At 43.6% G+C, this 27,633-nt stretch overlaps 1 protein-coding gene across 3 annotated transcripts; it reads left to right on the forward strand.

Annotated features, from left to right (window-relative positions):
• The first annotated feature begins 6,090 nt into the window (after window positions 1-6,090).
• Window positions 6,091-22,720, forward strand: lrrcc1 (leucine rich repeat and coiled-coil centrosomal protein 1). 3 transcript variants are annotated; one of them, XM_084481103.1, is made up of 20 exons: window positions 6,091-6,140; window positions 6,514-6,560; window positions 6,852-7,057; window positions 7,218-7,283; window positions 7,418-7,585; window positions 10,132-10,298; window positions 11,075-11,254; window positions 11,737-11,993; window positions 13,206-13,380; window positions 13,964-14,112; window positions 15,248-15,452; window positions 16,817-16,956; window positions 17,761-17,962; window positions 18,831-19,016; window positions 19,395-19,569; window positions 20,111-20,274; window positions 20,596-20,804; window positions 21,188-21,325; window positions 21,943-22,078; window positions 22,172-22,720. In XM_084481103.1, the coding sequence occupies exons 2-20, from the start codon at window positions 6,517-6,519 to the stop codon at window positions 22,280-22,282; spliced, it is 3,078 nt and encodes a 1,025-aa protein (XP_084337229.1). In that variant the 5' UTR covers window positions 6,091-6,140; window positions 6,514-6,516; the 3' UTR covers window positions 22,283-22,720. The 3 variants fall into 3 exon arrangements, with proteins under 3 accessions (XP_084337229.1, XP_084337230.1, XP_084337231.1); XM_084481104.1 differs by having other exon boundaries at window positions 6,093-6,124; XM_084481105.1 differs by lacking the exon at window positions 6,091-6,140 and having other exon boundaries at window positions 6,454-6,560.
• The last annotated feature ends 4,913 nt before the right edge of the window (window positions 22,721-27,633 follow it).

A 27,633-nucleotide genomic window follows, 5' to 3' on the forward strand; every position in this document is an offset into this window, starting at 1 on the left:
TGTTTATGCTCACATTAAGAGCAGCAGAGCATTACCTCACAGTTCACAGAAGTAGTTCAAGTTTAGGGCTCAGGGGCCGTATTCACAAATAATCTTAGGGCTAAAAGTAGGTCATAAGTGGCGAATTTAGGAGTAACTCCTAAAAATAATGGGCGTGTCAGTCTTAAATTTAGGACTCCTAACTTTTTTCACAAAGAGCAATTCACAAAGTATTTTAGGCATAAAAGTAGCACCTAAGTCTAGGAGAGCTTAAAAGTCCTCGAGAGGACTCCTAACTCAGTAAGACCTATTCACAAAGAATCGGAAAATGGCTGCGAGACGAAATGTTATGGAGACAATGGAAGACTGTGAATTGATAAGGCGATATAGGCAAAATCGTGAGGGTATCAAACTTGTTTGTGTGGAATTCTTGTGGAATTAGTGAATAACACTCCGATATTTAGCAACAGGGAAAATGCAACTTTGCAATGACGATGATTTAGGATATCGCAACCATCAGTGATGTTAAAACACACAGGGGCAATGTTACAAATGTACCTTTAATCATCCTTAATTATTAAATATATATATATAAATAAATCACTTAACCCATCATTATTTGTCTCATGTATTAATAGTAATACAACACTTTAATCATCATTATTTATTTCAAATAAAAATAAATGGTTTGAAGTAAAAATAATAGGCCTATAACTACTCTTACTTATGATTACTATCTAATCATTTATTGTAAGATAATTTATTGTATTGAGTTTATAATCTGCTCAGTAAGGAGTCGGGAGTCAGACCAGTTGGGCTTTCGCTTGCGTTTCACGTTGTCTTCTCCTTCATTCATCATGATAGGAGGACTTTAACGGTGGTATGGGCTGATATTTAAAGTGTTTAGTGACGTAGCCACTGTGCCTGGGTGTGCCTGGGACACCCAAGCGTGGTCCTGGCATACATAAATATTTTCAGAATTAATTAATTACAACGATTTCTTTCGATTTAAAGCAAAATGTGACAGAGAGCGCGGTGAGCGGTGCGTGTCGCACTAGGACTGCGTAGTAACCGGTCTAGGTCCACGCATTCGCTACCACAGAAGCGGGGCTGGGAAGGAAACCCCCCTATTGGATTTTGCGATTATATCCATACATTTCATTCCCCCATGTACAGCATGGAGTGATTTAGTGGAGAGCCAGGGCTGCTTTCAGGATGGTCGTATCGATCGCTCCGAACCCTGGCTTCCACTGGACACTTGCAGCAGTTATTCTAACAGCGTTCCGGTAAATCACCGTGAACTTGAGGCCACCCAAACTCTCACAGGCGCACCTTAATTACAATCTCTGGCTACGCCCAAACTTTAAGTGCTGGAAATATGCTCATTGGATAATAGTTTGCAGGGTGCTTTTAATTACTTCCTTGATATAATGCAATTTACGTATTTTTATTGTTTGCTTTGGCTCTCTTTTTAACGTGCATACAACGTCATTATCGTGGTCTGCACAAACTTGTCATCGTGCGTGTATTCTGCTAACTGCACTGTCCATAACTGTTTGATAGGACTTCATTTGTAGCCTAGGCTATTTCCTTATTTTTTTTCGTTGATTTAGTGGGCTCGTTTGTGGGAAGTTGCGAATGAGTTTCACCGTACTGACCGCTTCAAAACTCGTGCACGAGAATCGACGTAAGGGGGCGTTAGGGGGCTTTACTCTTAGTTCACTCTTAGTGATTTATCCTTAGTATGAGTAGGTCTCAGTGGCTTTGTGAATAACTTTTAAGAAAAAACTCCTACGTAAAATGTTTTAGCGCGAGTTAGGAGCACTCCTAGCGGTAAGATAGGTATTTGTTAATGACGTTCTTGTGGTTAATGTTCAGTGATAAGTCAATTTTACATGATTGGGTGTGTTCATATAATATGTATCAATTGGATTATCTGTTTGATGGTTATAACTGTTTCACATGCTTTAGGTTTTCATAGCATGAACTAAGGTAACTCCTGTTACTCTTTTCTTTCTTTGTACTTATTTCAGATAGAGAATCAAGTATCGGACATAGACAACTGAACCAGGTGAGAATTACATGGCATATACAAAAAGCTAAAAACAAGGTGCACACTGTATTCTGCCCTTTGTGGAAATAACAAACACAACATCCAAAAATGAGTCTCAGATTGTTGTTTGTATGAGAGTAATCTCAGATCCAGCAGTTCAACTAAGGCCCCGTTCACCAAGATTTCAGGTTGTCTCAGACTTGAGATGTAAATCTCAAGTCTGATTGTGAGATTCGTTTGAGAGTAACCCGACAGTATGGGAGAAAATGAATATCCCTCAATGTAAGTGAAATATTACCACTTAATTTCCCCCGGTTTTTAAGTTGAGTCCCAATCCACCTATTACCATGATGTTCCAGTTTTATCCTCCACTCTCGTCTTGTAAATGACCCTGTCGTTCTCCTGGTCTCTGGGTGTGAGAGACAAGAGATAGAAGGCAGCGCTCTGGCAGTTATCTCTGATGACTGTCTGAGCCGCCACTAAGACGGCCTCTTCTTCCTCGCCCTCCCTCCATTTCCATCAAGCGACATTTAGATGTCCCTCAATTCATTTTCGTCGTCCTTTTTCTCTCTTCAGATGAACCAATATCAATGTGATCGAATTTGTCTGACACGACCTGCCATTTATTTCCCAGCTGTCCTCAAGTGCCCGATATAAATATAGTGCCAGACTTAGTATTTTTTTATTTATTCAGCTCTGCTGTAGGTGATGATTGATTGCAAACATGATGCTGCAAATCACCTGGTTTTTCAACTGAAAGAAGATTAAGAGGCCAACTTGTTTTGTGCTTGTTTTACACAATTCCTAATCCTGTCCAACTCCATCAATTCTGCTTGATGCAGCCCCCGGACCAGCTGGTTAATATTCTGGACCATATTACATATTTTTACTGCATCCTTTCAGCAAGGTAGAGATTAACATATAGATACAGAGCAAACCTTCATTCAGGTCTTCTCAATGTCAGTGACTTCACTTGGTCTCACTATGTAATGTAAGCATGTACTTGTCTTGTGTTGTTTTCTGTTTGATAGAGGTCTTACCAAGCTACGGGGAGGTTGAATGTGAAATTGAGATACCAGCAAAGCCTTCTGGATGAGGAATTTGCAATGAAAGGAAAACAAAACAAATTATGGAGGAAACGCTGAAAAAGGGACCTGTGAACATGTTTGTGCTTGTTTGCCTCTTTAAAAAGACATGCTTCTATTGAGATGTGCTTTATTTAAATAAAAGAGGATAATTAATATTGTATTCCAGGCTACTGCAAAATCTGTTCCAAAAAAGGAAATCAAATAAAAACACAAAAAAATCCTTAATGTTTTATTTTATTCTGATTATTATCATTTGCCTTTTTAAAGAATGATAAGGATCTTCCACGCTGAACCTGTTATGGTCTGAACTGGGAAATGAACCATTAAATGGCTTCTTTTGTTCTGACCAAATTGCATTTGTCTTTTGCTATAATGTATTGAGGTTAAAAGGGTAAGGAAAATATGGGAAGAAATGGGAACAATGTTAGCGATTAAGAAAGACTTTCCATCATGTGAAGTGCTGCCACAATGTGAACCGTTTATTAATACATTTTGCTGGACTATAAATATATATATAATTTATTCACTGATTATTTTATGTTCAATGTGTATACATTCTGGCATATACATTATCCAAACAATTATGCATTTTAATTGTGGCTCATTGTTGTCAAGAGTGTGAGGAGAAGTATTTTTATGATCAGCATGTGAAAGATGTGATTATTATGTCTCCTTTGTATTTGTTGCGTCAGTTGTACAGCTGTGAATTAAAAACCAACAAACTGTTTTTGAAATAAATCAATATCTGATCAAAATGGTATTTGAATACAAAGCAGGAGAATGAAATGTGCAATCATTAAATTAAGTTTCTGACTTTGGGAACATTTTTGCATATTATGTCTTACTAAATCTACTCTACTCTATTTAAGAACTGCTCTGAATGCCTGAAGGCCTGAATACTGCCATCACTGTCTGATAAATCCTCTGTTCAACTCAATAGACATCACCTGACTCACTGGCACCATGGTCCATAACGCAACAACCAGTGAAACATTTAGATAGGATGTTTTACCCAGTCCTGGGACCTAAATCTCAATTACAGTTGTATGAAAAACCAAGTACCTGAATTTATGCTGGCATGCATAATAGCATACCTGCATAATTGATAACGTCATTTATATGCTAGTTTGGAAAAGTGATGGTGGGACCTTTAGGCTACAGTATTACAAGGACAAGAAATGCATGTGCATTAGAAGGAACAAATCTAACAAACGTGGACATTTTATCATACTTATGTTTGACATTCAAACATAAAAGTCAACATTCATGTTCAGATAAACACAATTAAGAAAAATACATTCAGGAACAGTTCAACCTACTTACTTTGCTGCTACTTTCAACAGCTACTCTGGACCATCACAACGCAATGATTGCTTTAGATTAAAGTAAGTAACAAAAAAGGAAAGAAAAGAAAAACAAATTCAAAAACTTACCACTTAGGGTGAATGATATATATATATATATATATATATATATATATATATATATATAAACCCAATGCTCTAATGGAAATCATGAATATGTATTGATCCTGTTCGCGCATTGCCCTTGAAAGGTTTCAGAACAGGGTGGGTGGGTGGGGGTGGTAAGTGCTGGCGAGGCGGCAACAGATGGTGTCTCTAATTCATTAGCAACATATCATCATTCCCCCAGGTTAAATAGGCTCGGCTGTCGATCCCACAGGTATAAATTGAACCCAATCAGCCCTGGCCGGCCACCAGCTCTGCGGTGATCAGTCATGCAGCTCTACCTTAATTTGAACAATGTGTCCACTGCTTGATGAAGTGAATCAATCTTCACCAATCTCGGTGGCGGCTGCAGGAATTATGAGCATAATGGGGGTTAGGATCTACACAACGCACCTGGGAGGTGCATTACATGTCATCTATACACAGACACAATCTAGTGTGTGTTATGGCTTTAATGATAGAAAATTATAGTGTAATGGGGCATGCAGTAATATACTTCTGATGAATAACACATTTTTACCCCTGTGGATGCAATTATGAAGACGGAAGCGTCTCTTAAAATATGGTCGGAGAGCAGGAACCGTTCAAGTACATGTATAATCATTGCAGCAAACTCTTTCCATTTTTTGGTATTATATTATCCCAACTTTCAATTATGTAAGTTAACGTTAACAAGATTTCCCATTCCCTCCCTGGTTATCATGTATTTCCCTCGTGACATGAATAAAGACTGATATTATATTATCAATAGGCACGTATAAGCCTATGGGTCTTTTTCCGAGACCATGTTGAAAATAGGTGTAAGGTTTATAGAAAAAGGTTTTAAAATGTAGACTTTGATATTTCTGTCCCTTAATTAAGTCTCAGAAAGATTATTTAAATCAGAAATAGTTAAATTTGACAGTGTCACTATGATATATGTTTGATTTGAACAGTCATGCTGTGCAATGATTAGGCTGTTCCATCTAGATTTACATATGTGATATGATGTAAATTAATTTGTTCTAATTAGACCACATGATATCCAAGCTAACATCAGTAGCTGCCACACCTGCCACATCACATCTGCCACACCACAGGCCCCGGCTCCGGCGCTGCAGCTGGATGCTATTGGGCCTATTACCAATATAAACAGATTTTTTTAAGCTGTATTCGGGAGCTGCTTCATGAACCACCTCCAGAGTGCAAGGCAAGCTCGTTGACCTTGTGTCTCTGAATAAACCACGTGTTGAACATTTACCACTCTCCGAGTGGTATCTCCGATAACCATAATGGATTAAAAATTACGTTTCATCAGATACCAAATAAGTACCCCATACTTTTTACTTCAGTTAATTCAACTTATTTCACCTTATAATGTTATTTATGTTGTTCGTCTTTTTCTAGCCTCTGGCCAATGGTGGGCGGTGCTCTGATTGGACGACGAGCAGAAACGTAAGTCGCATACGTCACCAAATAGGAAGTACGTGACTAGAAGCGGCGATTTCAATTGGAGCGGCGGTACAACAACAACAACAACAAACTTCGCACAGAGAGTATGTTGCATTTGTTGTAAGTTTTATTATTATATTACTGTTAACGCTTTACAATGAAAATAACTAGTTGACTGCGGGTCGTTACGCTACTTATGTGGGGTTTGCTTTACGGATGAAGTTTCCTGAAGATGTGTGAACGGTAGCAGAGTCAGCCATCGAGCTGTAGTCCTGTAGTTATATACAACATCTAAGCATCACTTTCTAACTGTTATCTGTACGCAGTGTATGTGACTTTGAATTCCTGACTGTGAATTCCTGACTGTGAATTCCTGGCATTTCTGCTGTGAATAGATCAGCAATAGGTGTCCATCAGGAGCTAAATGCGGGATGCAATGTGTACATAGCAACAACATAAAGGACAACCGAACTAACGGCCAACCACTCCGTAGGTGATGGCGCACAGAGAGCTGAGTCTGATCGACAAGGACGTGTCGAGGTAAACTCATTTCTACGACTCTCCTATTGAAAAAAGAAAGGGCTTGCACCCTTTGAATCGTTCTGTCTCATTGCACCAATATATATATATATATATATATATATCATATTTTTTATTTGGGTATGATATGATCTAAGGTCCACTACAATGAACAATGAACAAGTCAATGTAAGCAATATTAGAAAACAACATCCAATATCTGCCATACATCTCTCAAAATCCCATTTAATGCAGTTCTATATCTGGTACGTTTTGTCTTACCGTTCCCTGTGCTTTTCCCTGCTGTCCCAGTTTGTTGGAAGTTCCCCTGAGTTCCACCGTGACATCACTCAATCTGCACTGCAACCGCATCTCAAGGATCGAGGCGCTGACCTCAGGCGGCCACCTGCGGCACCTGGACCTCTCGTCCAATCGCATCTCTCGCATCGAAGGGCTCGCATCCCTGACGTCCCTCAGGACCTTAAATTTATCCTGCAACTTAATCGCCAAGGTCGAAGGTGAGGCTACGTCTCTCTCTCTCTTTACAAAGACAACAAGAGTCAGCGAGTGGATTTTCCCCAAGTCGTTATTCATCATTACGTGAACGGCGGTTGACTTGTCAGTGGTTTATGAGCTGCGGCGTCACTGAGCCACTGATGTCCTTTTGCTCTGCCTCAGGACTCGGCGGCCTTGTGAACCTCACCACACTAAACTTATCCTACAACAAGATAAACAGCCTCACCGGTGAGTGCGCAAAGCAAATGTACGAGGTGCTCTGTATTTATTCTGTGGAGTTAAATTAAAAGGTGTCGAAGCAATGCGGCTTTCACACCATCGATTGGGACTTGACTGTATCGATTCCACTGTGCCTATGCCAGGCTTGCTTTACCTCCATGGAGCGGACTACAAGTTGAAGCAGCTCAGTCTCCATAGCAACTGCTTAGACAGCATCAACCACCTGCTGCAGTGCCTGCTGGGAGTGCAGAGTTTGAGGGAGGTCACCTTGAGCCTGGACGGTAAAGGCAACCCTGTATGCAGCCTGTCAGGTAAAGTGTACACAATGGCTCGGTATACAGTGATGAAGGTCTCCTTTTCTTCAGCCACTGGTTCCATGGTAGTAGAGGTAATACACGATGGACGTAGTCTGCACCTTTCACCAATTTGTTAAACAACGGAATCTGCAGCACAAGGTCACATTCTCTCCTTGATGATTGTACAGAACTGGGAAGAAATTTGTTTTTTTCTTTACGAATCTGGATGAAAGCAAGTATACATGAAGCGCCATTTAAAGTCCAATGGTTTGATGTTTTAAAGGTTTCAAAGTCAGTGCTCTTTATTAAGCAGCATACGTTTCAACAAATATATATATAATATATTACTATACAATGCTAACATACTGCGCATAACAGTGTACAGTGTGGTATGCTCGGGAGCACCTGGCAGGTTTCAGGAAGTATCTCTCAGGTTGAGCTCCTTATTTGGCCATGCATACTGTATGCGAACAAGACCCTAATTAACCCAGTCAAGAAAGAAGCATGTACATTCCCTGGGCCTGTAAGTAATGGAAAATTAACAAGGGCAAACTAAATATAGCCAGCATGAAAAGGCTGTCTCATGGCTTCACATTAGCTGGCCGCTATGTATTATAATGAATTGTACTTTATGTAAATATACATATTTATTTACAAAATATAAAATATTTCATGCATATAAATGTATATATTCAATGACATAAGATAATATAGACTTTATTAATCCTACATGGGATTAATCAAAATCAAAATCCTGTGGTAACGAATGAAGAATGTGTTCTTTGCAATGAAATATTGCAGAATAATTCAACAGTGTGTAAAAACCTGTATTGTTTTGTGCCCACTTGTGATTGTGAGGTTAGGGTTTGGTTTTAGGGTAAGCAGAGGGTTAGCAAACCCTAACAGTAATGCCTACCCTTAAACCAAACTTTAACCTTGAAGCTAACCTTAAAACCAAACCCTGGCCCGTAATGAAACACTGAACCTAAAACCAAACCATAACCATCACCAAATCCTAACCCTAAAACCAAATTCTAACCCTAATGTTAACCCTAAAACCAAACCCTGAAACTAAAAGCAAACCGCAACCCTAACCAAACCCTTACCCTAAATCCTAACCCCAACCCTAAATCCCTAACCCTAACCCTAAAACAAAAATCAAACCCTAAATACAAGCCCTAAAACCAAACCCAAAAACCAATGGTTTGGTCTTTGGTTCTAGGTTTTGGTTTTTATCTTTGTCTGTGTCTCTCATCTCCTCTTTTGTCCTTGATGGTAGGGTAGATCACAATCTATCTCTGGTCGCGTTCCAGAACACATTTATCATTCTTAATCATTTGCATGGATACATTGTCATGGAAACCCTCAAATCATGCTCCACTTGTTCACTTGATTAGATTTAATTTGATTTGAAAGGGACCATGTGCAATTAAAAACATAAATGTAACCATTTAATGCATTGCAATACACACACACACACACACACACACACACACACACACACACACACACACACACACACACACACACACACACACACACACACTACATGATCAGATGGTGTGGCAGCATGCGCCACACACACACACACACACTACATGATCAGATGGTGTGGCAGCATGCGCCACACACACACACACACACACACTACATGATCAGAGGGTGTGGCAGCATGCGCAACACACACACACACACACACACACACACACACACACACACACACACACACACACACACACACACACACACACACACACACCTTGTCAGCCCCATGGGGAGATGAAAGTGACTGAAATAAAAAGAAAAGTAAGCGTTTTTTTATATTAGCTTTAAAGACACCAAGCAAGTCACTTTTTTATGTTGTCTGGAATAGTGTTCCATTGTGTGACAGCTTTAACAGAGAAGGCTGCCTGTCCAAATGCTGAATAGCGAAAGGGTACAGTGCAGCTATGTACAGAAGCTATTCTAGTGGGACCTGAATTATAAGCATGTAAGCTGGCTAACGTTAATATTCATAATAGAGTAGGTCAGTTCAACCCTAACCCAAACTCTAGCTCAACACAATCCAAAGGTGGCCTTCAAAGGTAGACAAAAAAAAAAAAATTTAATACAGGAACTACAAAAAGTGTTTTTGTGCTGTTATTATTATTGATAAAGCCCTTGTTGGAACGCTGCCCTCTTATATTAACTCCACGTTGCATTTGAACTTTGGTTCACATTTATCATGCTCCAATGATCTCGCACCAGGACAGCTTTTAGTGTCAGTGCAGCGGACTCATGGTATATCTTCTATTTACCCAAAAATCAATACACTTGCCTTTTGGAAGATAACTTTCCCATTTATCTGTCAGTAAATATTGTGACTACTTTTGTTTGTTTGATTTGATTTATGTATTGAATTTTCCATGATGTAATCTTGGCATCATTGTAAATTAGGTCCCCCCTCAATGATTCCTGAGGGAATTTAAATTGATGACAAAGGTCCAAACAATAGAGTAGTAGTAGTAGTAGTAGTAATAGAGTAGAACATCTCAATCTCTCCCTCTCTTTGGTTGCTCCAGCCTACAGGAAGATGGTCCTGCAGTCCCTACCACAGGTCTGTGTCCTGGATGGAGTAGACCGTCTGGGGAACGCAGCCTCCCTAGGGGAGGACAGCCCTGGCGACATCCCCGGTCTGGAGGACTACGTGGACTTCCTGTTCTCCTCTGAGACCAGTTGCAGCGAACAGGTTTGGTGACGTTGGAAACGTTGGGTTGCTGACATTCACTTGTGAAAAATGTGCAAAGGATGTTGTTTAGGATTAGACCACCAGGCTAGAGTTGGCTGGAATACACACACCAACACTGTAGGAACAGAACCTCTGTCTATTGTAGCCAAGGATCAGGGGTGTTCACCTAATAGGAACTTTAAACTATCCAAGCATACAGTCAATGTCAGGGCAATGGCATATTTACTCACCCACTGCGATGCCATATGCTGTGCTGTGTGCCCACAATCAGATAAATCTACACATCCCCATTCATTGTATTTTAATAGGTTATCTCACCTCTGTGCTGTCTCTGAGTGAGTCAGGGGTGGGAAACGCGTCAATAATGTCTTCTGAAGTGATTGGAAAGTTAAAAGTTGGAAAATCTCCCAACATGGACAACTTTGTCTCTGTTTGATACAGCTAATGGCTGCATAATAATTTCTATATTCATACATTTAAATAACCAATGTATCTGAGTGTTGATCGATTAAGAATATCATGCTGAAAATCGCACTTTAAAAGTAAAAATATGAGCAATGATAATTTTGACATTGTGGACAGCCATGTTGATACCACATCAAACCGTGAACTGGGGGTTGGAGGGAGCAACCTCGCCTGACATTCCGACTAGGAAATTTGAGTTGAGGCGGGGTTTCGTTCCTAATCTTTTCCTACTCTGAAGTCTGAAATGCTACGATGCCGAGCTATGAGGGATGGTGGCAGTAAACCCCAGTCTGCCCGGGTGTTCTCCACAGCTCTCTAAAGGGGACGGCGCTCTCAGCACACCCCGCATCAACCAGGTCCTGGCTGAGTTCCGCCAGAGGAGCGTCTCTGGGGAGACCCGGGCTCCACCCACCGCAGCTGCTCCGGCAGACAGAGTTAACGAGCAGCGCATCAGGAAGCTGGAGCACCAAGTGTCACAGCTGTTCCATCAGGTGCTTATTCTTACCTCCGTCAGGCTGTTGAATGCCCCTGACTAATTGTGCATGGGGTGTGTAAAGTCGTAAAGTTTTGATTATGCGTAAAGTTTTGATTATGTGTATACTTTTGCGTCACACTCACACCATGACAGTGCAGTATCGACGCTGGGACATAAAGACTGGTATTTCTATGTTGATTTTCTTTTCAGTTGAACACCGTTTCTGTTTGAGTAAACACTTCTGTGTTTTGGTATACATAAAGTTATAGAATTGTTAAGCCAAAGTAGTCTGCTGTTGGCCACACTCCCTTGCTGCAGCGTGCGTGACTTGGTTCAGAATACGTTCCACAAGGTGCCTCACACCTGCTCCAGTAAACCCCAACGGAGGTGTTTCTGCCTCACACTGCATTTCCTTTTATCTCTTCGGCGGAAGTGTCTGCCGCTGCCACTGGGGGTTTACTCAGCCTTTAATGAAGCCTTAACGGTACTGTGACGCAGGCCCCGGCCCGCGCTGGACCCGGCCCCTCCAGGCTGCCGGTGCAGAGGGCCAAGAGGGACATCGACCACACCTCGGAGAGCGAGGGCGACAGCGGCACGGAGAACAGGAGGCGCGGCAGAGCCTCCGCCCAGCGGAACACCAGCAGCTGCAGGAGCACGCCCGCGAGGAGCACGCCCACGAGCAGCACGCCCACGCCCGCGAGGAACGTGCCGGCTAAGAGCGGCTTCAAGGGGGTCCGGGCCCGGAGGTCGGACAGGTAACCCCCTGCTGGCCAGCGATGGCCATTACACATTACACATTACGCATTACGCATTACATCGCCAAAATAAATAAACAATAAATAAATAAATAAAAATTAATTAATACAGGAATTAATTAAGGAATTAATTAAAGTTGATAGAAATTCTGCCATCAGCTAATCATTCATAACAAATAGTTATGAATATGCCTTATATGAACATATAAGGCATAATGTGACATATATAGCTTTACCTGGAGCTGTAGTTTAACAGTGCAATGATTCATTATTTCAGTCATTTGCTTTAAAATCTGAATTAAGTAGCCCTCTTTATCCAAATGTACTGGACGTCAAAAAAACAGGATCCATTCAGCACGTCTCAAAGATTACCAAATTATTGCTGTACTTGATCCGCTACAGAATAGAGAGCAGTGACTCAGTGCATTGTCCAAGGACGCTTGAGCAGAGTTGACACACGCTAAAACAAAATAACCAGGTGGTTTGGCTGAAGAGCTCTCCTGACTGCCAGAGAACAATTATTGAAAGTACGGTTAGCGTTCATTCTGCTGTGAAAGGCCGATGGTGCATAAATCGTAATGGCTGCTTACAAAGTAGAGCAAACCCACCTGACCTTCAAGTGCAACCTAGTGGAGAGGGTGATATACATTTTCTTCTTCTTTCCAGAGCGGAGGCTGTAAAACCCTCCTCTCTGTTAGAGATGACTGCTGCTATGATGTACAATACTGCAGGTGTTGTTGTTGTATATGAATTGTATTTGTAGTTTCCTCTGGGTCCAAGTCTGCCCTTATTTCCACTCTATCCCTAATGTTGATGTTTTCCAATTAATTTATTGGCAGAAGATGGTTTTTATCAAAAACATGGGTGATGGCATGTGTGTGTGTGTGATATGATATATTAAATGCATGATAGCGTGTATGCACTCACAACCACACACACACACACACACACACTTAATCAACCACTCCTAACACAGTATACGCAGAACTACGTCATTGAAGTCGGCCCGTCCTGTGCTCGTCAGAAACGCCAGGTGTCGATAAAGATCCTGGATTTACACATTGCCAAGACTTGGACACGCTTGGAAGTGCCAGTAAAGCCGTCAGTCTTTATCGTTTTTTCCCTGAGCCTGACGTTTCTTTATGCTCCGGGAGCTTTTTGTGATCGATATGTTTACGGCCCGTTCAATACCTGTGATTGTTTAATGTGCAGTGATCAAGAACCGCCTAAACGTAAGGGCCCCAAGGGTGCAGTGGGGCCCCGGAGGGGGGCCAATGCCCCGTGCGGTGCAGCGCCAGTGGGGACAGCCAGGGGGGGGTCTGCCAAGACCACCAGGGCCCCAGGGGAGGAAAAGCTTAAGCCCACCGCAGAAGAAGAAACCTACAGGGTAAGAGAGTCGGACTGTATCTCCTTCTCAGGTCCAAACGCTGGGCGAAGATGAAACCGCAACGTATGTTGACCCACAGAGCCTTTTAACCTTCCGTTTATGGTTCACTTTCTTCAATGTTTATCCCGTTGAATAATGGATATACTCAAACGGTGATTCACGGCTCAACGGTGAATGCCTAAATAGGATAACGGATGTCGACAGACGACTGCTCGTTCCAAAGAACTGCAGACACAATAACCAGTGGAACATTTACAGTATATGTGGCTTACGCAAACTGTGTTCACCTTTTTCCACAAATATTCAGCATCGGAGCGATCTCTCATTGGTTCTTCATGTTTGATTATATCACTCTATACTATAGCTGCGATGGCATTCAATTAGAAATGAAAGACATGCAGACATAGTCCTGTCAACCAGCGGTGTGACATCCCGCGACTACAGTGACGAGCACTCGATGTTGAACCACACGGTGGACTTTTGAGTCCAGCGTCAGTGACAGACGAATAGACATAAAAAGCTTCCTCCCCTTTCCCTTTGCCTTCTTTCCCGGGTGGTCCCTGGCCTCCTTGCTTACCGCCAGACCATCGTGGAGGAGCGCGACCAGGAGCGGGAGCGGCGCTGGAAGGCGGAGCAGGCCACCAGGAGGCTGACGGAGCAGCTGACGAGTCTGCAGAGCAGGGCCTGTGAGGAGAAGGACCTCCAGGACATGGCCCTGCACACCACAGACAGGTGGGGGGGGGGATGCCACGCACATGCACATGCAAACGCACACACACACACACACACACACACACACACACACACACACACACACACACACACACACACACACACACACACACACACACACACACACACACACACACACACACACACACACACACGTCACCTTAATAATGTATTTTTTTCCTTTTATGTTGTTGTATCTCTGTCTCTCTCCCACTCACTCTCTCACTTCCTGCTTCTGATTCATCTCTCCTTCCCCTCAAATGAATATTTTCTATATGCCATTGAAATTCCACAATATCAAAAGCCTGGTGCAAAAAGGCAAGGATTTCTTGGCTCTCCAGGATTTGCCCCCGCAGGGTCTGACTGCGCTAATGAAGCTATTTCCCACGGGGTGGGAATTCTTCTTTTTCTTTTTGCGAAAACCTACACAGCTTGCAAATATACCTAATGTTTAAATCGTCTGTGGGATAATAATCTATAATTAAATGCTCCCTATCCGCCAAAGCACCCCCAACACCCCACACTCCATCAGATAGTTTTCCTTTAAGAGAAATTGAAAGGGAGAGATAGAGAGAGAGAGGGAGAGCTCATCGTGTCTCTTGTACCCACTCCCCACGCCCCCTGCTAAGATAGATTGTCGGGGTGTGATAGCAATTACAGGCCGTATGGTAAGCATATGTCACCGGTGGCATGCGAGTCAATCTTAATTGCCACACATTTACTGGGGACATCATAATGACCCGGGTGCGTGCGTCCCTACTCTATAGCCTCTTCTCATCAGCAGGCAGATCACAGGGAGGAACTTCCTCCCCAGGGAAATACACAAGGTGTTCTCAAGAATCGCTTTCCTCGCTTGTGCACCTCAGATGTACGGTCCACCTGCGCAAACGTTTTTTCCAGCTAGCTTTGCATCCTCCGCCCTGTTGTTGACTCGGCTCCACCCTATTTTGTTGCTGTATATGCATTATATTTGTATTCTCCTCTCGGTCCATGTCTTCCTTTTATTACCACTCTTCCCCCTCTCCTGTTATGAAAGTCGTCCAACTCATTCACACGTTGGTTTTACATCACAACACGGCCGGTGGCAGGACCAGAACACTGGCAGTAGCTCTCGTTCCGTCCGCCGTCACTACAGGCTGAAGGAGCTGCTGCTGAGGGAGCGGGCGGGACGCCTGGACCTGCAGGGGCGGGCCGAAGAGCTGGAGGGGCGGAGCCAGGCGCTGGGCCAGCAGCTGGAGAAGGCCCGTGTGGACGAGGAGCAGCACAGGAGGGCGCTGGGCGTCCTGGAGGAGAGCGTGTCCCGCGCCGACGCACTCAGGGCGGGGCAGCAGGCCGAGGAGGTAGTGCCGCCTCCATAGTAGTTCAGTCACATGGGAAACCTTAGCATTGACGCCACTGATGCTAACCTACGGATAACAGTGACATCAGGCTAATCACTGATGCCAGCAGCAGGCTAACCGCTGATGCTAACAGTAGCTTAAATACTTATGCAGCAAATCGGCTAACTACTGATTTATTTATTTATTTGTTTATTTAACAGGGACAGTGCACATTAATCAACACATCAGTTTTCACATGAAGTGTAAATGGGCCAGAGTTAGCCATAGGATAATTTTCATCTGTAGTCCCAGGGCAGGTTGTTAAACAAGGTAATGGCAGTAAAAACTTGCGTACAGAAACATATACAGTACAATACAAGAATAAGTAAACACAATATAGTAAACACAATACGGGGGACAGAACTACAAGAGGAGTAATACTAGTCACGTGAAGCTAATGATTACATATTTGCTTTGCTTTAAGCCATCTTTTGAGGTTAAGTTTGAAGGTCACATAGTTGTTGGTCTTTCTTAGTTCGGTAGGGAGGTTATTCCAGTGATGGGAGGCTCTAACAGAGAAGACTGTTTTACCAAACACACTACGTCTGAATGGTACCTCACAGTCCCCTCTTGTAGTTGCTCTTGTTGTTACCACTTTCCCTTTGAGCCATGAACTGTTGCAGTGGTGGAGGTGCAAGTACCTTAAAAGCAAGACATATTTGAAGCTTTCAAAATTGAAAAGTTTGTATTTTTGAGCTATATGGCAATGATGGCTGACTGATGCTACCAGGCATAGCAGAAACATTCTCATATAGTTGTTGGAGGTAGTGTCAGGCTGACCCAAACGCACAAAGTTATGGTTTCTTGTTTATTGGACATATTTATATATTTATCCTTTATTCTATTATTATTATTATTATTTTGATGTATCAAATGTATTGGTAATTAGTAATAATCATAATATACCTTTATAAAAAATTACACTTTTGCACCGGTTCATTTCTAGTCTAATAATTGCGCGTGGTGATGTTGTGTGAGGGATGGGATAACCTGTGCGTGGAGCTAACCTGTGTCTGTGTGTGGAGCTAACCTGTGTGTGGAGCTAACCTGTGCGTGGAGCTAACCTGTGTGTGGAGCTAACCTGTGCGTGGAGCTAACCTGTGCGTGGAGCTAACCTGTGTCTGTGTGTGGAGCTAACCTGTGTGTGGAGCTAACCTGTGCGTGGAGCTAACCTGTGTGTGGAGCTAACCTGTGCGTGGAGCTAACCTGTGCGTGGAGCTAACCTGTGCGTGGAGCTAACCTGTGCGTGGAGCTAACCTGTGCGTGGAGCTAACCTGTGCGTGGAGCTAACCTGTGCGTGGAGCTAACCTGTGCTGAGCTTTCAGATGAAGCGGCAGCAGGACTTGCAGAACCGGGCAGTGGCTCTGAAGAGGGAGGCTGAGCTCCAGAGGGCTGCCGTACGGCAGCTCAGAGCCCAGCTGCAGCAGCAGCAGCAGCTGCTCACTACCAGGGAACAGGAGCACAGGTAGACGGCAATACCTCCGAAGAGTATGTGGACTGTAGAAGGAGATATACCGGTATACAAACATCCAGTTTTTGGCAGGTGCCGGTCAAGGCAAGGCAAGGCAAGGCAAGGCAACTTTATTTATATAGCACTTTTCATACACAAGGCAGACTCAAAGTGCTTCACATATAAACATTGTCATACAATAAAAGAAAATAATAGATAAGTAAAAAGTAAAATAGATAGAAAATAAAGGCAAAGTTAAAAAAAAAAACATTTTAGAAAGGCAGAGTTAAAAAAAATGCATTTTAGAAAGTGAGAAAATAAAGGCAAAGTTACTAATAAAATAAAAAATAGAAGCATTGTAGATTCAATGTCATGTGGTTTATCGATCAAAGAAGTATGGTAACAATACTTTTGAAAGAGAAGAGGCTGCACACTTTATATCGCTCCCCAGGTGTTCCACGTTTTCATCACATCCGGATCTTCATGAGAACCTGACAAAGATCCGAGACTGAGATTGAAATTTTGACATTGTTTTCATAAGATATGGACTGTGTCTTTCACTTTGTTGTCATGAGCCGGAACAAAAGATTTCTTAATTTTAGAGTGCCTGCATATTATTGACAGTGTTGCAGAGACACTCAAGCAAACAGTTTACCTTGTTCCAGAATGACACGATTGACCATCTTTATTCATGACACGTTCCTCTCCCCCCGACAGCAGGAAAAACAAACTAACTCCAATCTGTTTAGTATAGGTTACCGCATTAGCATTTGCCGCCTTGCTCGCTGGCAAACGCGATAACCTTTCCTCTTTTCAAAGGAAGGAGCTGGCGTCACGGCTGACACCCGGCGGGGCGGAGTTCCGCCAGGCGGTGGCGGCGGAGGTGGCGTCGGTCCAGCAGAGACACGCCCAGCGGGAGGCGGAGCTTGAGGAGAAGCTGGCGGCGGGGCGGAGCCAGTACGCCGCCCTGGAGGACGAGTTCCGCATGGCACTCACCATCGAGTCCGCCCGCTTCTCCGAGGTAGGACTGATGGGATTTGGGAACAGGATCCATTTATGTTATTGGGAAAAAAATTGAAAATCTGCCTCTTCTGACATCACAAGTGGGCGTGTCGACCTCGATGTATGACGGATAGATGAGTCCCGTCGGACTATGTCACCTTTGAGTCTTTCTCAGCCTCCCATTGGAGGAATGGTGTCGTCGTCATGACGTCGCCCTCCAGTAACGACAACAAAGGAGAACGCTTTGATGTTGACCTCCATCTGGCTGGGCTTACTTTTCAATTCCACCTGATGCTAAAAGTCTTAAGATCAAACCAGGATAGTTTCACTGCAGATAGATTTGGTCTCTGAAGGCGAGTTCTCGAGATGAACTGAATAAATCAATGTTTCTTCGCGTTACAGTTTTAATTTGGCCCCTGAAGGAAATGTAATTGTCTCCCAGCACGCTCTCTACACTATCCCTACATCTGGCGGCAAAACTGTATTCAAATTCAAAAACCTGCATTCACTCATGAAATCCCTATTGAAGTGACACTGTGACATTTTTTTTGCGTTTTTATTTAACTCTTAAAGTTAAAAGAAAGGCTTGGAAAGAGAGAGCAGACTTGGAAAGAGAGAGCAGAAAAGCCCGGAAGAGAGCAAGATTTTGAATCTAAACAAGATGGTGAGATAGTTTCCCCGAAGTAATCAGAGGAAGAGATGCCCTAATTGGTCAGAAATGAGCTGGCAGCCGTCTAAAATCCAAATGGGCTCCGACCGAGGCAGGGGAGCAGTCAGCTCGAAAACACTCTCACAGAGCATTTCACTCCCTTACAGCGGACGGAGACGGCCATGGCCTGTCTAACAATTCACACTCAAACGACAGCTATTTAAATTGCCCTCCGCAGGTGAAGGAAGCATGTGATTACCTGAGCACCGAGCTCTCTCAGAACAGGGAGTCGCTCGCCCAGACCGGGCAGAGAGAGAGGCGTTCGTCCTCTCTGGTGCAGGAGCTCACGGCCATGGCGAAGGAGCAGAAGAGACGCCTCTCCGAGCTCAGCCACGCCAAGAAAGAGGCTGTCCAGGAGTTGAAGGTGCCCTTTATCAAACATGACCTCTCCTTTGGATCAGTGTTTGATGTTGTTTTAAATTATATTATGTTGAGGCTTTTCAATTATTTGGTTTCCTGCTGTTATCCACTCTGTTCTGAAATATCTATAAATATTTATCTTTATAATATTAATTCTCAATTGAAATATTTAAACACATTTTGAATATATATAAGTCGTAACATGAGCCCTGAATTTTTTATACAGGTTTGTCTTTCTTTCACCATAATGTTTTTGTATGTTTTGTGTGTGTGTGTGTGTGTGTGTGTGTGTGTGTGTGTGTGTGTGTGTGTGTGTGTGTGTGTGTGTGTGTGTGTGTGTGTGTGTGTGTGTGTGTGTGTGTGTGTGTGTGTGTGTGTACAGGGCCGTGTGCTCTCCCTGGAGGCGGAGGCGGAGCAGGCCCGGCGTCTGGGCCTGCAGCTGGAGCTGCTGAAGAAGGACAAGTCGCGGCTGCTCTCCCAGCTCACTGCCCAGGAGTCGGTCATCGACGGCCTCAGGGCTGAGAGGAAGATCTGGGGCCAGGAGCTGGCCCAGCAAGGTAGGGGGAGGCCCCCCCAGGGATCAACAGAGGGGGGCCACAGAGGGGGGCCACAGAGGGGGGCCACAGGGGGGGCGCCCAGGGCCAGTGCCAGGGAACAGTCCCTTCTGAACAGTAAAACGTTCTAACTGTGCCGATCGTGGCAGTGATAAAAAAAAAATGTGTTGCATAAAAGAAATCCTCCAGTGTTCGTTATTTGACACAAGGTAAAGGCACGTGCCAATTTTGCCAGTTGATGTCTTTTGAGGTGTATGTATTTGTCTGAAATATAATATTTAACATGTGAAGTCTTTGATTTTAGGTTCAAACACTGACAATTACAACTTTGATTGAGGGCTAGTAGAAATTGTTTTCATGTTGAACCTGCCATCTTTGACACACGATAATGAAGTTCCCTTTCCACACACCGGCTGACACCATGCAGCTAGTTGCACATGAAATGCTACCACCTAGTGGTTATTTTAAACACACACACACACACACAGACACAGGGCTGAGCTTTGCAGAGAGAGCTCGTCACATGACCACCTCCTGTCCGTAGGGGCGTCGCTGGCTCAGGACCGCGGGCGCCTGGAGGCCAGGCTGGAGGTGCTGGCCACCGAGCTGGAGACGCAGAGGAAGCACAGCGAGCAGGACGGTGACGGCCTCCGGATCAAAGCCAAGATCATCGATGACCAGACGGCAACCATCCGCCAGCTGAAAGAGGTCAGGGGCGGGGCTAACGCACGCCACTACTGGGCCTGCAGCTGTTCGCTACTGTTGCTCTGTAGTAGATCTATCTATCTCGGTGTTATAGTCTTCTTTTTTCAGTGTTTTGTCATTTATCTGTGTATTTTAATTACTATGCACACTCTGGTTTTGGATTTAAAGTGACTTATTTTAACAAGGGTCACGTGTTTCATTACATCAAGTTTTAAAAAAAAATGTCCCCAGCACATGAACTACAACTTCCGTTTCTGTTACAATGTTGGACTTGTATGTTTCATCTGCGATGTTTCGCCCCGTCTGACCGTTGCCGGGCTCCAGGGGCTGCAGGAGCGCGAGGAGCAGAGCCGCCGGCAGTGCCAGGAGGCGGCCCAGGCCCAGAAGAGCTCCCAGGGGCGGCTGGAGGAGGAGGCGGCGGCGCTGGCTGAGCTCCGCGACCGCATGGAGCAGCTCACCCTGCGCAAGGAGCAGCTCAAGCAGCAGCTGGCGGAGCGGGAGCTGGAGCTGGACGAGCTCAGAGACGTTCACAGGCAGGTTATTGATCGTGTGCGGGGATGATACCCATCGATTTTGGCTGATTTTTTTGTTCAAGAGAAATGACAACAAACTGTCCTGTTCACACAACCAGAGTTCATTTTGATGCCTGCTTTGAATCACTTAGTGCGGTGCGATGACTGATTGATATTACAGCGAAATGTCGATTGGGTTTAAATAATGTGTTATGTGTATGCACAAATATTTTAGCAAAAAAGTGCAGAGCTAAGAATGGGGGAGAGGTTAGGAACCGCTGCCTTAAGGGGAGGGATTCCCTTATTTTGAGACTGTATGAAACACTTAAAGTTTTTTGAGGGTAACGAGAGCTAGGCACTCATTTCACCATCAGCCCTCGTCCTGTGTCTCCTCCCCCTTCTAGCTCCTCCAATAAGAAGTGGCAGGAGAAGGCGGGGCTGCTGTCTCGGCTGGAGGGGCAGGTGATGCGCATGAAGGACAACTTTGACGCCAAGGAGCGCCTGCTGCTGGAGGACCGAGACAAGGCAGCAGAGGCTCATAAGTACGCCCCCTTGTGGACGAAGCGAAGCACTATATACTGTACAAAACATCATCACTTTATGTCCACCATATACAAAACATATCACTTCATGTTCACTACATACAATACATATCGCTTTATGTCCGCTACATACAGTACATATCACTTTATGTTCACTACATAAAATACATATCACTTTATGTCCACTATATACAGTACCTATCGCTTTATGTCCACTATTTACAGTACATATCGCTTTATGTCCGATAGGATTCTCACGTGGAAACGGTTGAGCTTAAACAAAGAAGCTGATACATGAAAAATGAACTAGATAAAACAACGATTTTATCAGAATTAATGACAAGCTGTTTTTGACCATACAAAACAAGAGAAATGCATAGGATGGATAAAAAGGTCATTTGATAGAATCCTGCCAAGAATCACGTATGTTGCTGTGGTGTCAGTTTCTGGTGAGCGATCGATATGTGGAACGTGTCCCTTCAATCAGACAAAGTAGATCACAACTGTGGCTTCAAAAGCCTCAAAGTGTGTGCTTTCGTTGACTCAAGGTGATTCGTAAACCCCGTAACATCTTGCATCAGGTCTAAATCCTGGCGTCGCCCTTCATTCTCTTCTAGAGCTGCGGTCGACAAGCTGCGCAGCGTGGACGACGCGTTTCGTCGACAGCTGGAATCCCTGCAGGCCTCCCATCACGCCGAGCTGCTACGGCTAGCCAGCGACAAGCAGAAGCAGATAGAACGAGCCAATCAGAAGGTAGGGCGCCGGCAACACGCCTCCCAGGTAGCGGACGTTAGGTGTTATTGAAGTGGTCTTCACAAGCCGGTGTGCGTCTGTGTGTTTGGTAAGGTGATTCAGGTGGAAGAGGAGATGCGCATGCTGCTGGAAGAGACGGAGTGTACCAAGAGAGCCATGGAGCAGAAGATGACGCGTCTCACCAGCGTGCTGAAAGACTTTTGACCTTTGAACCCGGGCCCTTTGTGGAAGAACGTCTGTTGTTTGTTGTTTTATGAAAACAATTCATTGGCTATAATACTGTTTAGTAAAATTAACGTTACTATTTTTTACGGTTTAATGCTCTTTAGTTTATTTATTATGGAGAATCATGACTGAAGTAATAAAATGTGTTTATACTTATAATTGTGGGCCCCTGCTCTGGTTCAAGGTGTAATACCCTGTTTTCCAAGTTCATCTTCTCAAAGGAATACATTGGTTTCTGCCGTTTGCACAGATTAGAACAGATTTAATATCTAGCTTCAAGCAAAGATTAGTCACCACCATGTATGTGAGATTTCAGTGGACCCTTAACTGAGCTAATGACCTATGAACCCTGAGGGCATGTCTCATTTGAAGCATCATAACGGATTGACATTTCAATCCGCAAAACACTTTGCAAATCGTTTTGCAAAACGTTTTGCAAAACTTATCAGCCAATCGCGTCTGGGGGGGGGGGGACTACGTCACTTGCTCGTCAGACCAGCTGATCATCCACGCACGTTGCAATTTATTTTCTATGCCTAGCATTGTGCCAGATTTGACTCTTAATAGGTCTATGGTTTGCCTGAGTTTACGTAATTATAACTGAAAATGGCGGAAAAGACGGTCTGGCAGCTGCTGCGGGATAAATAAATAAATAAATTGCAATGTGCGTGGATGATCAGCTGGTCTGACGAGCAAGTGACGTAAGTTCCCCCCCAGACGCGATTAGCTGATACGTTTTGCAAAACGATTTGCAAAGTATTTTGCGGATTGAAATGTCATTTGAATTTTGCAACACACGGAGCGTGGCGAAGTGCATTGCAATCACGGGGACGCTATAGCTTTTCAATTTGAATAAAGGAACTCAAAAAATTTGACAAAATGTTATTCTATTTTTATTGTTATAACTTTTGCAAATTTTATTGAGGATTTCATTTTCACTTAGCATATTAAAATACACTTTGAATAACGTATTTACAAATTACATTATTAAATTGCATAATGAATTGTCAATTGCACAATGTAATGACTTATTGAATTGCAAATTGCAAATTGCATTGCTATTTTAATTTTACTACATATATGCTTCCATAGTGTGATGCCGCAGCGCGTTGACTAGTCCGTCCCGAGGCGTCCATAGGCTTTATGGTTTGTGTGTTTGAAAGTGTTATGATATTTTAGTCCAGGAAAGGCCGCCGAGACAGGATCGCTTTTAACTCACTTTATTTGGTTAAGGTTTTGGTCTATCGTCTATGAAACAAAAGGAGGGGAATGGTATATAACACGCGCGGAGCGTCTCTAAGCTTGGCATCTAGGATACGCCGCCGAGAGATTCTGCTCGCCTCTGTTCAGCTGTTGATTTTTATAAACAGGTAAAAGTAAACTTCTTCTACGGCTCTAAAAACTTACTCACTTCGGCCGTTTCTCAATACCAAGTACGCGGACTACGTTCTCGCGGACTTGGAAGTACGTACTTGGCAAGTCCGGACTTTCAAGTACGGACTTCCGAGAACGCGAGTACGCACCTGCAATTGGAACAGCAGCGGACTCGATGATGCATTCTGGGATATTTAACGGTCCCAAGTCCACACGAGTCACCTCCGATGCATCCTCGGTAGAACGGCCTCATCGAGAACGCATCGAGAACACTTCCGGGTTTTACGACAGTACTCGCGTTCTCGCGTACTTGGAATTGGAACAGTGCTTGGGCTACCACTGATGACGTTTATCGAGAACGCAAGTACACGAGAACGCACGAGAACGCGAATTGAGAAACGGCCGAATTCCTCTGTGTGTCCGTTGCTGCCCCTATGTGTAAATGTTGTAACTTTGTTAAATGTGCTCAGTACTGCCCTCTGAGGTTGTGTTAGAGTATTACTGCCTAATTTGTTAAATGTGCTCAGTACTGCCCTCTGAGGTTGTGTGAGAGTATTACTGCCTAATTTGTCAACTGTGCTCAGTGCTGCCCTCTGGCGATTCTGAGGGGAAATTACCTCTAAACTATGCTCGGTGCTGCTTTATGTGGCTATGTGAGAGTATTACAGCTAAAATGTATCACAAGGGAATATTACAACTAAAATGTTACAAAAGCCGTGACACTCCTTTACCAGTTGGCCTGAAATACTCGACTTGATTCGGAGCACTCACCTGCCTCAGCCATTTTTCATATCAAAGCAGTGAAGGCGGGGGGGGGGGGGGAAGAAAGAGGATAGCAGATTAACCAGCAGGGCGCGCACAGCGCACAGACTTGTGCGGAGGTGAACTTACAGTGAGCCGTTTGGAGAACAAAAATAAATAGGCGGTCGACTGACCGCGACACTAGTCTCAATGTGCTACGACCAACAACTCCAAGGACCGAGCTGGTGGTCTGATCACGTGCCAAGTGCATGATGCCTGTAGTGCTAAGGCGAACTCACCGACGAGAAACTTGTGTCAATTTCCAATGGATAGTGTAGCCCAGGGGTCCAAACTTTTCACCTAGCATAATCTAAGATCCGAAACATCAAGCTGGGGCTAATAGGCCTATTCAGATCTTAGCTCCGCCGCCGGGGGGCTCCGCGGTCGGGGTTCCGCCGCCGGCCATAGGCCCGGTCAGGAATCTAGCTAAGATCTGCTAAGATCTGAATGGCCCGGTGGTTGGGGACCGCTGGTGTAGCCTATCTATGGGCAATTAAAATGCATGAAAAGGCCATGCTGTACCTACATCTAATTGGGTACCTACATCTAATAGAAAAGTATTAATCGAACCGCAGGCCTTGATTAGGCTAGTCTACATAAAAAAGACGTGTGCAACTAGCCTAGCTAAACACCGAATTGTGTTCTCATTAAACAACTTGCGATACGAGAGTCCTGGTTGCACAACGATAATAACAAATTAAGTGAACAAATGAATGATATAGTTGGTTGCATGGTTGAAACTTTTGAACAACTCTTGTGTAGACCCCCCCACCCCAATGTTTTCTCAATGGATCTCCACGAATCACACAAGTGGCCAATTTTGTTTAAAAAAAATTTTTTTTCACCTTTCGCCGAAAGGTGACTAGTTTGCATACCTCTCAACTGGGTAGAACAATCACAAACAAAATCATCCAATGAAACATGTATTTTATGAATCATATAATCTAAGTGTCTCTACCCTTGCGAACGTTACTCACCTCTCATCACATAGATCTAAACTAACCGGCTACGAGAGCAAGAATACACTACGAAGCCACCAGAGGGCACAAGAAAACGATATAATAACACTCATTTATAATAAAAACAAAGTGAGGGATTTTGGTGAAATGAAATACATTAATAAAATAAAAATTACGTTGGAAGTAAAATATGTAAATTAATATAATAGGGAAATAAGATATTTCATTTTCCTCTCTGTAACACATCAAATCATTGATGCTTGATTGACAAGAAGACGTCTGGATCTGATGGCTTTTGCTGAGGGCTGTGATTGAGAGTGACAGGGCACTATGTGGGTGTGTGTCCAGAGGTGTATATGTTAGTGATGATTTTATTTTATTTATTTATTTTACTAGTATACAAGCACGTGCAAGAGGGGGTCGCCACAGTGACCCAGGCCACTGCCCCTTTGCCCTAATTGGCTGAGGTGTCCGGTCAACAAAATACATAAAAATTGAATATTTATACTTTTGAATAATAATATTGTTGTAGTTTGTACTGCTGCATAGGATGTTGTTTATATAAATACAATGCTTAATATATATAACATAAACAAACTGCATCAGTCATACAACTTAATTAATAATTTTGCTTTGTGATTGGTTGGAAAATCCAAGAGAAAGAAATTTCAGAGAAGGGGGCGAGGGGTCGTCTTCATTTGTTTGAGCCTTTGCCCCTCAAGATGTGTGTGCATGGCCATGCTGGTATACTTATTGTTGGTGTATGTATTAGTCTGTATATGATTGGCATATACACTTGCCTCAGAAAATGATTGCACAGGCCGAGACTTAACACGGATCGAACTCTGACAAACGTCCCACTAAAGAGAACTCATGGGCTCTGCTCGGTCCAAGACACATGGCCGTGTCTGTATGTTGACCCATAGACTACGGTAGCAATTTCCTGTGTATCACTAAAATGTTACCCAGGTGTTAAAGTTGTGGTGTTTAAGGTGGTGGTGTTACAGGTGTTTAAGCAGGGATTGGAGGATTCTAGTTGAAAGCAAATCGTCCCCAGGTGTTCTCCGCAGACACTTCAAACGTAGACCATTCCAGGAATAAGTTTAACTTTAACAAACCACCCACAAACAGCTTGACATTTTGTACACCAATATTGAATTTATTACAAAATATTAAATAACCCAACTTTACACTGTACAAGATACAACAAAGTTTACAGCTTTTTTGGCTATTTACAAAAAAAGTATAGTCTTTATATCAAAGAGAATATAATCTAAAAAGGCATGTTTCAATCACTGTAAGCTTATTGTTTAATAAGGCAAAAAACTCCAACCAGGTTGTATGTACACTTTCAAGAAAAAGTTCTAGAATAAGCAAATATTATCTCCGGCGGCACATACCTTGGAGGCTACCTCCAAAAGACCTAGCTTAAAACCCCATGGTCATCGATCATAGAAAAGAACATACAGCTCCCCAGCTAGAGAGTTTGCGGCCTGAGAGACTACAGTAGTTAAAAGACATGCACCGGTAGGTCTGTGGCCTCTAGAAAATGTATGAATGTATAGGCATACCGTTGATTTCCAGAGGTTGAACGTAAATCAGTTATTCACCTCACCTGCTGCATTCTTAGAGCTTCCGTATTTTCAGTGTGAGGGTAGTGGATATAGTGAATGTGAGGATAGTGGATGTGGGAGATTTAGATATGAGGGTAGTGGATATAGTGAATGTGAGGGTGGTGGATGTCAGTCTAATAAATGTGAGGGTAGAGGATGTGAGGGTGGTTGATGTGAGGGTAGTGACTGTGAGGGTGGTGGATGTGAGGGTGGTGAATTTGAGGGTTGTGAATGTGAGGGTAGTGACTGTGAGGGTGGTGGATGTGAGGGTAGTGAAACTGGGGTAGTGTAGGAAATTAGTTTCTTGATGAATGCCCCGCTTGGCATTTGTATGCTTGTGGTTGTGGTATGTGTGCTTATTTGGTGTGTGTGTGTGTGTGTGTGCTTGTGTGTTTGTGTGTGTGGTCTGTGTGCTTGTGTGCGTGTGTGTGTGGGTGCCTGCATGTGTGTGTTGTGTGTAAGCCGGCTGTAGGGGAGCCTTTCCTCTGGGTGCCACATTACTCTAGCACTACTTACCAACAGTCCAGGTTTGGCATTAACTAGTGTTACCATAGCATCACAGTCGTCTACAGCAGAAGGCATT

Source organism: Micromesistius poutassou (assembly GCF_964030765.1).
Source record: "Micromesistius poutassou genome assembly, chromosome: 16".
NCBI lineage: Eukaryota > Metazoa > Chordata > Actinopteri > Gadiformes > Gadidae > Micromesistius > Micromesistius poutassou.